The sequence below is a fragment of the Eurosta solidaginis genome, chromosome 5 (genome assembly GCF_040869045.1).
Source record: "Eurosta solidaginis isolate ZX-2024a chromosome 5, ASM4086904v1, whole genome shotgun sequence".
NCBI lineage: Eukaryota > Metazoa > Arthropoda > Insecta > Diptera > Tephritidae > Eurosta > Eurosta solidaginis.
Window position 1 is genome coordinate 63,951,144 of NC_090323.1, and position 12,632 is coordinate 63,963,775.

The 12,632-nt window shown below is 38.9% G+C and overlaps 2 protein-coding genes across 4 annotated transcripts in view; one reads left to right on the forward strand and one right to left on the reverse strand.

Moving 5' to 3' along the window:
- Window positions 1-12,632, reverse strand: part of mrn (general transcription factor IIH subunit 4 marionette) — a 127,076-nt gene that overhangs the window by 17,854 nt on the left and 96,590 nt on the right. The gene's annotated exons all lie outside the window — the stretch shown is intronic.
- The window catches only part of Cep135 (Centrosomal protein 135kDa), a 163,994-nt gene continuing 152,704 nt past the window's right edge, over window positions 1,343-12,632 (forward strand). For 2 of the 3 annotated variants that reach the window (XM_067787682.1, XM_067787683.1), the window contains exon 1: window positions 1,343-1,884. In XM_067787682.1, the coding sequence (XP_067643783.1) occupies window positions 1,711-1,884 (174 nt within the window). In that variant the 5' untranslated portion in view covers window positions 1,343-1,710. The remainder of the gene's footprint in view (window positions 1,885-12,632) is intronic. The other variant, XM_067787681.1, reaches the window with a different exon arrangement.

The window sequence follows — 12,632 nt, forward strand, 5'->3', positions numbered from 1 at the left end:
TTTAGTACTACTCTTAGCCTTCAATTCATTTGGCTATTTTAAATTATGAAAAGTGCATTGAAATTTGATACATAACTTAAAATAGCTGTAACTTTACGAAAAGAGTTCGTAATTAAGATCGTAACATCTTGAATTGAAGGCTAAGAATAGTATTAAATGATATTATTGGAGAAAGAAATCACCAAAAATTTTTGTACGCTGTACAAGATCTCAAAAGTGGGAGAAATCCGTTTTTCGCGTACATAACTTCAATTATCTCAGAATTTCTCCGGTTGACCCCCACATTTTTCTGTTTCTCGATGCTTTGAGCGCGAAAAAAATATCTCAGCTTTGGTGCAAACAATTTTAAAAATTTTGTAAGAATCTAATTAATGAATTACAATTACTTAAAATTTTTAAATACTTTTAAGTTATTTAAAAAAATGTAAAATGAATTACTATTTATTTTAATTTATGTTTATTTTATTAAACTGAAACCAAGTTAATATACAACGCTGTTATTTTTATTCAATTGGGATGGGAAATTTAATTCTAGAAGAGTGTATATTTTTATACTTGTATATTTATATTTATTTCATTTCAAAAATATGAATTCCTCGCCTTGTTTTTTACCTTTATGTAAATAATGTACTTTGTATGGCTGCAGCCCATGTTTAAATAATAAATACATCAAGCCTGGTATTGTATTTGTTGGCCTTTTCGTTGTTTAATCGACTAAACAGAGATTTTATAACAGTTAGTATGCAGAAGTTGGGTAAAGGGGATAGTGACCCGTTGCAACCCCTTTAATACTTTTTTTACACACGCTACTACAATTCACTAAACTAACAAAGCCCGCGCATGCGCAAAACATACATTTGCACAGTTTCACCAAATAATAGCTATCATCCGGTGGCAAAATTCTGAGCCAGATAAATAATTTTGCATGTAAATGCAACAACAACGATTTGAGCCAGATAAATCCAGATAGAAGTCTGGTTCAATTTGTGAGCCAGAAAAGTTGTTAATTACTTCTTTTTAGGTTGGCAACGCGGCCTTTAATATACCCACTTTTTCCAAAATAGATGTCGCTGCTTAGCCTTTCGCCGTGTGAGTTAAATGAAAAACAGCGGCGACATCTGCCTATCACATTTCACTTGTGCGAAATTTTCACGACATCTGCTTCTCAAGTCTCTGAATGATCCAGAGCATTCCCGTGAGAATTGAGAGTGAGCCGGAGCTGTAAAACTCACTGAAAGACGGCAAATGTAAAAGTGACTAAGACGATAATTGATGACCAAGTTATCGGTGACGATTAAGTAATCGATTAGGTAACGAGCTTATTTTTCTGCACAAATCACACACAGAAAATTTTGCATTCACGAGTTCAAAATTGCTTCGTTCTGCGCAAATACGTCACACTTGACTGCTTCAGCGAATGAAAGAGAGTGAGAAAAAAACAAGAGCTGAAGGAAAATGACGTAAAGCTCATGCTATTCATGACTAGCACTGTTAAATAATTTGTCAAACGCTGCATGCAAGCAAGCGCTGCCGCTAGATATCGATCCCCTTGGTGTGCACGAACTTTTACAATGCGGCTCTACCTTGAAGTTTTTTATCATGCGTTCGCCTTGTAGTGCTTTTAATCCACTGACAACTGGACGCGGGATATATGGATTATTGAGCCTTGTAAAAGAATTCAAAGTTTTTTAAGGATTTTCCAATTGCAGTATGAGTGCAAGTGATGGCGTATTTAAAAATTTACGACAAAAACTTGATGTCTTGGGTTACACACAAACATTGCCATTGGCCGGTTTACCGTTGGTTGGGGCCCTATTCGAGGATTTGCTCAAATCGACGGAAAGTCTGAGAGATGCCAAAAAAAAAATTGTTGACCTTTTGGAGGTAAATCAAGAAAATATTGAATTAAGAATATACCGCTAATATGTGTGTGAACACGTAAAATACTCTATAAAAATATCGAGGGGTGTCCAACGACCAGAGCTGTAAAAAGATTGGGTAAAAGTCTAGTTGGGTCGACTGCTACCAAAAATATCGAGAGAGGTGTCAAAAGACGCGTAATAATCTCGAAAACAATAATCCGAAGGCGGAAAATAAAAAGTGTGGTAATAGTCTAGTTGAGGGGTCGACTGCTAATACGCTGTATCTCTGTCCGGAGATATTTGCAGTTGAAGCTGGCGATTTTTATGTGGTTGTTGTTGTGTAGGTACCCACAAAAGAAATTGTGCATCACCGTGGCGGTAGCCACGGTTATACCACACACCCGGACTTGGCATGGCGTAGCCCAGGGTTATTTTTTATAAACGCGGCCGAAGGCCGCCAACGCAGAAAGGTGTTCTGCGCAAAAATACTATGGATCCCACCCCAGTTTCGGAGGGACCTGCGGGTCTTTTTTCGGTTTAATATCTTTTGAACGGGTAAAAAAAGGGTAATAGTGCAGTTTACGGTACCCACCCAAATTTGGGCCAAAATTTTCGAGTGACTTTTTTTACCCGTTACCGCCACGGTGATACACAATTTTTTTTGTGGGTATAAACACAACAACAACCACATTAAAATCGCCAACTTCAACTGCAAATATCTCCGGATAGTGATAAAATTTTTCTTTTCCGCCTTCGGATTATTGTTCTCGAGATTAATACGCGTCTTTTGATACCTCACTCGATCTTCTTGGCCCAAATTTCGGTGGGTACCGTAAACTGCGCTATTACCAAAAAAAGTTAACTTCCGCTTTTGGATTCTTGATCTAGACGTGAATACGCGTCTTTTGATACATCACTCGAAAATTTTGGCCCAAATTTCGGTGGGTACCGTAAACTGCACTATTACCCTGAATGGCTTAAAATACTTCAACTCAAAGCTAAAGTTGAATGGTAAAATATAATTCAATATAGAGTGTGAATGTAGGAGCCATTCCCAATCTTTAATGAATGTAAACTTGAAATGAATGCACACTTTTTTCCATTCAGTACTAAATACTTTTTCCCCAAGGTTATTTGTTTTTTGTATACTTTCATTGCCATCAGATATGATAAATCTATTTAGGAGTAGGGTGCAAAAAAGGCGTAAAATTGGTCAATAAGAAAAATAGCCCCTTCTAATTATGCAAGTAGCTTAATATTTAAGAATTCATGAGCTTAACACCGGCTTATAATTATTGAATATCAATTATTATGTTTGTGAAAAGAAAGAAACATTTACTGGTATATTGCGATGGTATCATTTCGAAAACAAACAAACAATTAGTTAATTATTAACCAGGAAAGTCTTAAATCATCTCCATGGTGTGCGAACATAAGACATACAAGAAATAGTACTTCATAGCAGATTTTGTATACTTCGTAATTGGGTTGATTTTTTTTAATTAATCGTGTGAGATCAAAAAATGCTAGGCTCTTGTGAGTTGATTGGTTTCCTTTTAACGCAAATCTCGCGGATAACTCGCTTACATAAAACCATAGGGCTCTTGATTATATAAAGTATTCAAAAGACATGAAGCTATAGTCGAATTTGGCTGAAACTTCGCAAAGACAATTTATTGCTTTCTCGCTATATGTCAAAATGTTACTACTTATTTTGCTATTGTTGTAAAATGGATTTTCTAAATGAACACATTGTGCATTGACCAAATAGAGTAAATTGTGGATATTTTTTGTCGATAATATAACCAGACCTGTTAAATTTGAATTAGCATTAGTAATCAATTAATTCAGGGACGGAAAATAATAATTATTTTTTTTTCGGAGTAGAAAAAGTCCTGGTCAAAAAATTCTCCTAGGTGAAAATGTTTGAGTTCCCAGGCACCCCTATAGCAATATCATGACGAATCATGCATCCTTTTTATTTTTCGAACATTTTCCATAAAAGTACACATATAAAAGTAAAATCTGTATTTCTATTTTTTTAAGTCCGATAGAACTAGTTAAACTTTTAAAAATAAAACTCCCGAAATAAAAGTTAAATCAAGACTTTTATTTTTTAAGGCCGAAATAAAAGTCCTGCTTGATAATAAAGAAACGGCTTATCCGAATTAAAAAAATTTGGTACCAATCGATTCTCCTGGATTCCTAAAATTTAAAACCTGATGGACTTTTGAAAATTTCTGTTAATAATACTAGAAATTAATCATAAACAAACTAGATCGAAAATCTCGTAGTATAAATGGTGAACTTGCAGTGGATTTTTGCAATAAATTTCGTTCCAATACAACTATTAGAGTTAAAATTGGTAAACCGCATTCTGCTATGATAGGAAAGCTTTCCAAAAAAAGAAATGGTCGTAATCGGTCAGTAGCCACGCCCCTTCCTGTATATAGAAATTTCCGCACAGAACATGCGATATTTGAGTATCTAAAGAAGCCACGTTATTTAAATTTGGCACGTAAATTACTGACATTGCATGTAGTTGATTCACATAATTTTTTTGGACAATGGGCGTGGCACCAACTACTTTCCAAATAAGATTTTTTGGACTTTCAAGTGCGATAACTCGCACATATTTTGAGCAATATTTTTGCAAATGGGTAAGCGAACTTCATATTTGTATTTGTACATGCCGACGGAAAAAGCTTTAAAATTGAATTAAAGTCACACCAACTTGTATATAAAAATATCAAAGCTGGCTACTTGAATTCATTGCTAAGTACGTGAATATGTCGGAGTTATTTCGGGACTATTGCGGGATCATTTGGGGATCCTTCCGGTATCATTCCTGGATGACTGTCGGGATCCCGTCAGGGTCATTTTGGGACTTTTTCGGAATCATTTGGGGATCCTTCCGGTATAATTTCTGGATGGTTTTCGGGATCCCGTTAGGGTAATTTCGGGACTATTTCGGGATGATTTTGGGGCCCTTCCGGCATAATTTCTGGATAGTTTTCGGGATTTGTTCGGGATCCCGTCGGGATCATTTCGGGACTATTTAGATATCATTTTGGGACCCTTCCGGAATCATTTAAGGACTCTTCGAAACCGGTAGTTCAGCACACATGATTTTTTAATTTATGAGCTTTTATGGCCATGGATTTGCTACAAATGCCTAATGTTTGTTATTCGTAATTTTGTGTTTTTCTAGTCCTGAGGATGGTTTCAGATTGAAACCGAAATATCGACCAATTATATAAATTATAATACCACAAAATATATGGTGTTTTATTTATCTTTGCGGCCTTGAGCTCAATAACTAACCAAGAAGTTAGAATTTTGTTTTTAAGTTAAATTAATTGATATGACAGGGGTGAAGGAATTACTATTCATAGAACAAAGGAGTAAAACTGCAATTAGCTAAACCCAAAGAGAATTATTTAGATGAAAATAGTGTTGCTTTTTCGTGTGTTTAGCTGTTTAAAATATTACAAAAAGTGTAGTTATAGCTATAATATTCGTTACAGGATTCATTTAAAATAATCAAAAATAGAACGAAAAAGCTGTGTTAGCAATGAATTCAAGTAGCCAGTTTTGATATTTTTATATACAAATGGGTGTGACTTTAATTCGATTTTAAAACTTTTTCCGTCGGCATGTACAAATTCAAATATGAAGTTCGCTTACCAATTTGCAAAAATATTGCTCAAAGTATGTACGAGTTATCGCACTTGAAAGTCCAAAAATCTTATTTGGAAGTTCGCTTACCAATTTGCAAAAATATTGCTCAAAGTATGTACGAGTTATCGCACTTGAAAGTCCAAAAATCTTATTGGAAAGTAGTTGGTGCCACGCCCATTGTCCAAAAAAATTATGTGGATCAACTACATGAAATGTCAGTAATTTACGTGCCAAATTTAAATAACGTGGCTTCTTTAGATACTCAAATATCGTATGTTCTGTGCGGAAATTTTTATATACAGGAAAGGGCGTGGCTACTGACTTTTTTTGGAAAGCTTTCCTATCATAGCAGAATGCGGTTAACCAATTTTCACTCTAATAGTTGTATTGGAACGAAATTTATTGCAAAAATCCACTGCAAGTTCACCATTTATACTACGAGATTTTCGATCTAGTTTGTTTATGATTAATTTCTAGTATTATTAACAGAAATTTTCAAAAGTCCATAAGGTTTTGAATTTTAGGAATCCAGAAGAATCGATTGGTACCAAATTTTTTTAATTCGGATAAGCCGTTTCTTTGTTATCAAGCGGGACTTTTATTTCGGCCTTAAAAAATAAAAGTCTTGATTTAACTTTTATTTCGGGACTTTTATTTTTAAAAGTCCGAGTTTAACTAGTTCTATCGGACTTAAAAAATAAAAATCCGAAAATAATTTTTATCTTGATCCAAATATATTTAAAGTCCAAAATTAATAGTTTTGCAAGGACTTATATTATAAAAGGAATAACAGTTTCAGCCCCTGAATTAATTAGATGTCTATTTTAATGGCCAATGATTATTTCAATTGTTTTCCATAAAAAGCAACTACTAATTGATTACCATTAGATAAAAATCAAGAAAAAAATCATGATTTTTTCCGATTATTGAAAAAAAAAATAAATAAAAAAAAATAAATAAATAAAAAATAATCAAAAGTAATCAAAAAAGGCGTTTTTGATTACTTTTGATTATATTTGATTTTTTCGATTATTTTTGATTTTTTTTTATTGTTTTTAATTATTTTTCTTTTTTTGGAGAACACTGCCCCACACTGGCGGTGATATGAAACCAATATTACTAAAATAAAGGGAACAATATGATAAACTTTAATTACAAAACAATCAGTGCATAGCCATAACGTAATCCAAAATAGTGGATATATTAATTTTGTACACAAAACAAAATTGGCTTGACTTAAGGATGAACCATAGAGGATCTGTATTATTTTATATAATGAGTGTAGCAAATTATGCACATATATATACATACCGGAGAATATGTTTAGATCAACGCTCATATACCATTCGCCCTATATGTTGCATGTATATATTTGCCTCAATAAGCGGTTACGATTTAATATTGCATCTTAAATTGTACTTATATGTAGAAATTATTCCGTGCATGCAACAAACAAGAATTTTTCTTTCAACAAAGCGGAAAAAAATAAAAAAAAATAAATAAAAAAAAAAATTTAAAATAATGGAAAAAATCAAAAGTAATCAAAAAGGCCTATTTTGATTACTTTTGATTATTTTAGATTTTGTTATGATTTTTTTCAATAATCGTAAAAAATCATGATTTTTTTTTTTTGATTATTTTTTAATTAATTGAAAAGTAATCATTAAAAATAGAAAATAATGGCAAGTAATCATTAAATGGCGGTTAAAGAAAATAATCAATGGAACGGATAATGTTGTTGTTGTTGTTGTAGCAATGCTCGCCCCACCTAATAGCCGCGACCGATCACAAATTGTCATCAATATCCTCTAACGGGAGTCCAAGGAAACTTGCCGTTTCAACAGGGGTGGACCATAAGGAAAGGGGTGTGAGAGGCGTTGGTTCCACATTACAATTAAAGAGATGGTTGGTGTCATGTGGGGACACATTGCAAGCGGGGCATACATTTTGTATGTCGGGGTTGATTCTGGATAGGTAAGAGTTTAACCTGTTACAGTATCCAGAACGAAGTTGAGCAAGAGTGACACGCGTTTCCCTGGGGAGTATGCGTTCCTCTTCCGCGAGTTCTGGATATTTTTCTTCAAGTACTGGATTCACCGGGCAATTCCCGACATAAAGGTTCGACGCCTGTCTATGGAGTTCACCAAGGACCTGCTTGTGTTTTTTCGCTTCATACTGCTGGGTTCTCAGGTGCCGTATTTCCTCAAAATGCTTACGGAGATGACTCCTTAGGCCCCTAGGCGGTGCTGGTTCGTCAATCAGATGTCTGTTGGAATGCCCAGGTTTCTGGGTATTCAACAGAAACTGTTTGGTCAGCATCTCATTTCTCTCCCTGATGGGGAGTATTCTCGCCTCATTATGCAGATGGTGTTTTGGGGACATAAGGAGACAGCCCGTGGCAATTCTGAGAGCAGTATTTTGGCAGGCCTGTAGTTTCTTCCAGTGGGTGGTTTTTAGGCTTGGCGACCATATGGGTGACGCGTAGCACGTAATCGGCTGGCTAATTGCTTTGTATGTGGTCAAGAGCGTTTCTTTATCTTTTCCCCAGGTACTGCCAGCAAGGGATTTGAGGATTTTATTACGGCTCTGAATTCTTGGAACAATTGCGGTTGCGTGCGCACCGAAATGTAGATCCTGATCAAACGTCGCACCCAAGATTTTGGGGTGTAGGACAGTCGGTAGCGTAGTGCCATCGACGTGGATGTTCAATATGGTCGACATTTGGGGCGTCCATGTTGTAAATAAGGTCGCGGAAGATTTAGTCGGTGACAATGCCAGGTTTCGCGAGGCGAAAAAACTGGAGAGATCAGGGAGATAGCCGTTTATTTTATTGCATAGCTCATCGATCTCTGGGCCTGGGCCTGTGGCCATTATTGTGTAGTCATCGGCGTAGGAAACGATTGTGACTCCTTCCGGTGGTGAAGGTAGCTTAGATATGTAGAAATTAAACAAAAGCGGGGATAGGACACCACCCTGTGGCACCCCTTGTTTAATTCTCCTTTGTTTTGATGTTTCGTTTCTGAATTGCACCGATGCCTGCCGACCACCCAGATAATTTGCGATCCACCTTTTAAGACATGGGGGAAGGGTAGACCCTTCCAGGTCTTGCAGTAACGAGCCATGGTTGACCGTATCAAAAGCTTTTGATAGATCTAGCGCTACGAGTACTGTTCTATGGTGGGGGTATTGATTCAAACCGCAATTTATCTGGGTGCTAATGACATTTAGCACGGAGGTAGTGCTATGGAGTTTTCTGAAGCCATGCTGATGAGGGGCTAGCTGCAAATGTGCTTGGAAATAAGGGAGCAAAATGGCTTCAAGCGTCTTTGCCACTGGCGATAGGAGAGATATCGGACGATATGACTAACCTACGTTAGCTGGTTTCCCAGGCTTTAGTAGCGGGACCACCTTGGCCATTTTCCATTTCTCGGGTATGACAAAGGTGGAAAGAGACAGGTTGAAGACATGCGCTAAATATTTGAAACCCTCTTTCCCTAGGTTTCTAAGCATCGGCATGGCTATGCCGTCTGGGCCCACTGCTTTGGATGGTTTAGCGCGACCAATGGCGTCCTCAACCTCTCTAGCGGTGATGGTAATTGGTGACGCGCTGAATTTGTGTTTATGTGCGTGTCTATTGGCTCTCCGTCTATCTTTGTCGACCGTAGGATGCATTATATATTGTCGGCAGAAAGCGCTCGCGCATTTTTTCGCATCCGACAGCACCTTATCGCCAAAGGCGATGGAAACTTTGTCTTTGTGCTTAGTCGGATTCGATAGGGACTTTACGGTGGACCAAAGTTTACCTACACCGGTAGAGAGGTTACAACCTCTTTGGTGCTCTTCCCATTTCGCCCGCTTGTGTTCGTCCACAAGCAATCTGATGCGTTGGTTTAAATCCCTTATTTGGGGGTCGCCTGGATCAAGCTGTCCTATAAGGTCGCGTTCCCTCGCTAAGCTCGCGGCCTCCGCCGGGAAGTGGGGCCGGATTTCGGGAATTCTCACGGCGGGAATGAAATGTGCCGAGGCGGATTCAATGACCTTACGGAAGGCACGCTCCCCTTGGCGGGCATCAGTCGGGATAGGGAGGGCAGCAAAGCTGCTGTCTGTTGCAGATTTATATTCTTCCCACTTTCCTTTTTTGAAGTTTATGAAAGTGCGTTTTTCGGTGACGATGAAGTCGGCGGTACGCTCGAACGAAATAAGTATGGGCAGGTGGTCGGATGCCAATGTTACCATCGGCTGCCAGTTGACGCAGTTTACGAGTTCTGCGCTCACGATTGAGATATCTGGCGAGCTATGACAGCTTCCTACCATACGTGTGGGGGCGTCTCCGTTTATTGTGCAGAACGTCGTTTCGTCTATTTGATCCGCCAACATCTCACCCCTACTGTCCGCCCGCAAGTTTGAATGCCATAGGTCGTGATGGGCATTGAAATCGCCTAAGATAATGCGATTGTTGCCAGTGAGTAAGGCCTCGATATTAGGGCGGTATCCACTGGGGCAACAGGTGACAGGAGGGATGTAGATGTTGATGATTTCTAGATTTGCATCGCCTGACCGGACAGATAGGCCTTGACGTTCTAAGACATTGTCCCTGCGGTCGATGCCAGGATCAAATATATAATATTGCACAGAGTGGTGTATAATAAACGCGAGGCCGCCTCCATTTCCGCTCTCGCGGTCTTTCCTGTGAACATTATAACCAGAGCAGGTCTGCAATGCAGATCTTGCTGTGAGTTTAGTCTCTTGAATCGCAGCAATGCGGATGTTGTGCCGCTTCATGAAATCGACTATCTCCGTAATCTTCCCAGTTAGTCCATTACAGTTTGGCTGCAGAATTCTGAAGTGCATGAGGGGTGACGCCGCCACTCTAGGGGTAAGTGACTTGTGGCTACGCCTAGGTTGTGGAAGGCCAGGACGCAATTGCTGTTGTGGCCTTGGGACTGGGCGGCCTTGGGCAAGCATTGGGGTACCCGGATGATTTGGGTTCGCGACCTGGCAACATGGCGCGATGAAACCCGTCGAGGGGTTGCCGTCGCGGAGACCAGAACATCTAGGAAAGTGGCACCACCCAAGGCAGGAGCTGCATTGAGCGGATGTCGCAAACCTATATATTCTGTGCTGGCAGACGGTGCAAACGGAGGCAGGGACTAAGAGTCTGTTTCCCTGACCTGCACGATTGCTGCCAGAAAAGAGGGGGGGAGAAGAAGACGGGCAGGGGCTGATGCTCAGCATTGCTACCAGCTCTACTACGAAGGTAGTAGTTATGAGTGGTATCAGCTGTTTGAGTTGTTGGCGCCGTGGGGCGCGAGCAGCAGCGGGTACTTGTTGTGGCTTGCTGAGCAGCGAAGCTGCTGGAAGGTAGTGGGGATACGCTTAGGCGTAGACTACGGGACGCCCTTGGGCGTGAGCAGCAAGGAGCCACAAAAGATTTATAAAAGTTACGTGGACGTCGGGTTTTGGGATCAAGCCCAGAACAACCTGTCCGATGCAACCATCCCTTGCACGAGACACACTGAACAGAGTATGACCGTCCTAAAAAGATTCTTTTCTGGCAAATGCAGCAAAACCATTTCTCAGGACCGGGGTCAGGAGACGGACCCGGATTGGGTCCGATACCTTCCCGGAGTAAGAGAATATGTAGCAGTCCTGCTGCAAGGAGCTGCTGGGAGGATGACAATTTGTGGGAGGGACGAAACAAATTAAATGGGGTCACACTGAAATGACAGTCCTTGGTCGGGAAAAATCCCGAGTCGCTCCGGTACATAGAACCGACTGCCTTGGGAAGCGGGAACGGCTAATCATTAGCATTAGTAATCATTATTTAACAGGTCTGAATGTGACAAAAACAGATACTTGAGTTTAAAACATTTAAATACATTAAAGTGCATAAGCCCATCGGCGATTTCGTAGAGCTCCCTAGTTCCGAGAATTTCGATAAACATATGTCTATTTCCATGGCAACGTCCTACGGTGATTCAGGCTTTTTCTATTCACCTGATTCACCTTCCCCGTTTTCCTTCATCTGTGCCACAAAAAAAAAATTTCCATTTGGAGAAACTCTTCAGAGGTTATTGACTGGCTCCATCGGACTACAGTTTTTTTACAGCTGATATTTTAACAGTGTTTGACGGAATATAAATATAAGACCCAAGTGGTTGAGAATAGTCTCTCTGCCTATTTGCACAGCATTGGTAAAATATTGAAATTGTTTTGGTTGAATTCTATCTTACTTGAGCAGATTTGTATTCAAAGTTAATTTCCTTGCTATCAAAAAAGCTACAACTACCTATAGAGCCTACTTTAAATGACTGTAATTACAAACTATTGTGTTTAGAAGAATATTTTTCTTAGAAAATAGGATATTGCAATTTGCAAACTCACAAACCAGTATAGATACAGTATTTGACGATATACCGCTAGGAAGAATATATGGAGGAACTTAAGAGCTTTTATAATAGCCGTGTTTTTTTGTACACGTAAACGTCTATACGCTTAAACTTTATATGGACTGCTAAGCGACAAACTTTAAATACCTCTGAAATTGCTGCGCATAAAATTTGTCCTACTAAATTTCAATACGCATTATACTCACCCTCTACACTAATTCTATATATTATATGTGCGTCCACAATTCATCGCAACTGATTTAGCTATATGTTATACCCTATGGCCATCAGAGGGTTGTGTCTCCGCTTTTCGGTACACCCTGTTGCTGTAGCTAGTTATTTAACCACTGCCGCTAGATGGGTCTCCTAAGCATTATATAAGCGAGGATAGGCGTTTTTTACACGCGCAAACGTAAACGTATACGAGTGTATAAAAAACACAGCTAATGTATTGCCTTTTCTTCAATTGTTTAATCACCAATTGAGGACGTGCAAATGTAGGCTAGTACTTTTTAATGCAAGCCTTTTATATGGCACATTGGCTACACTTATTTAGAACGATGACAATTTTCGGAACAGAGATGTTGAAATATTTGTAATTTGCTTTTTTTCATATATGTAATACTCCTATATTGCTACAAAAGGCTAGGTACATTCCCAAACATCAGAGTGCCGATATATTGCTGTTTAAACGTTTTTG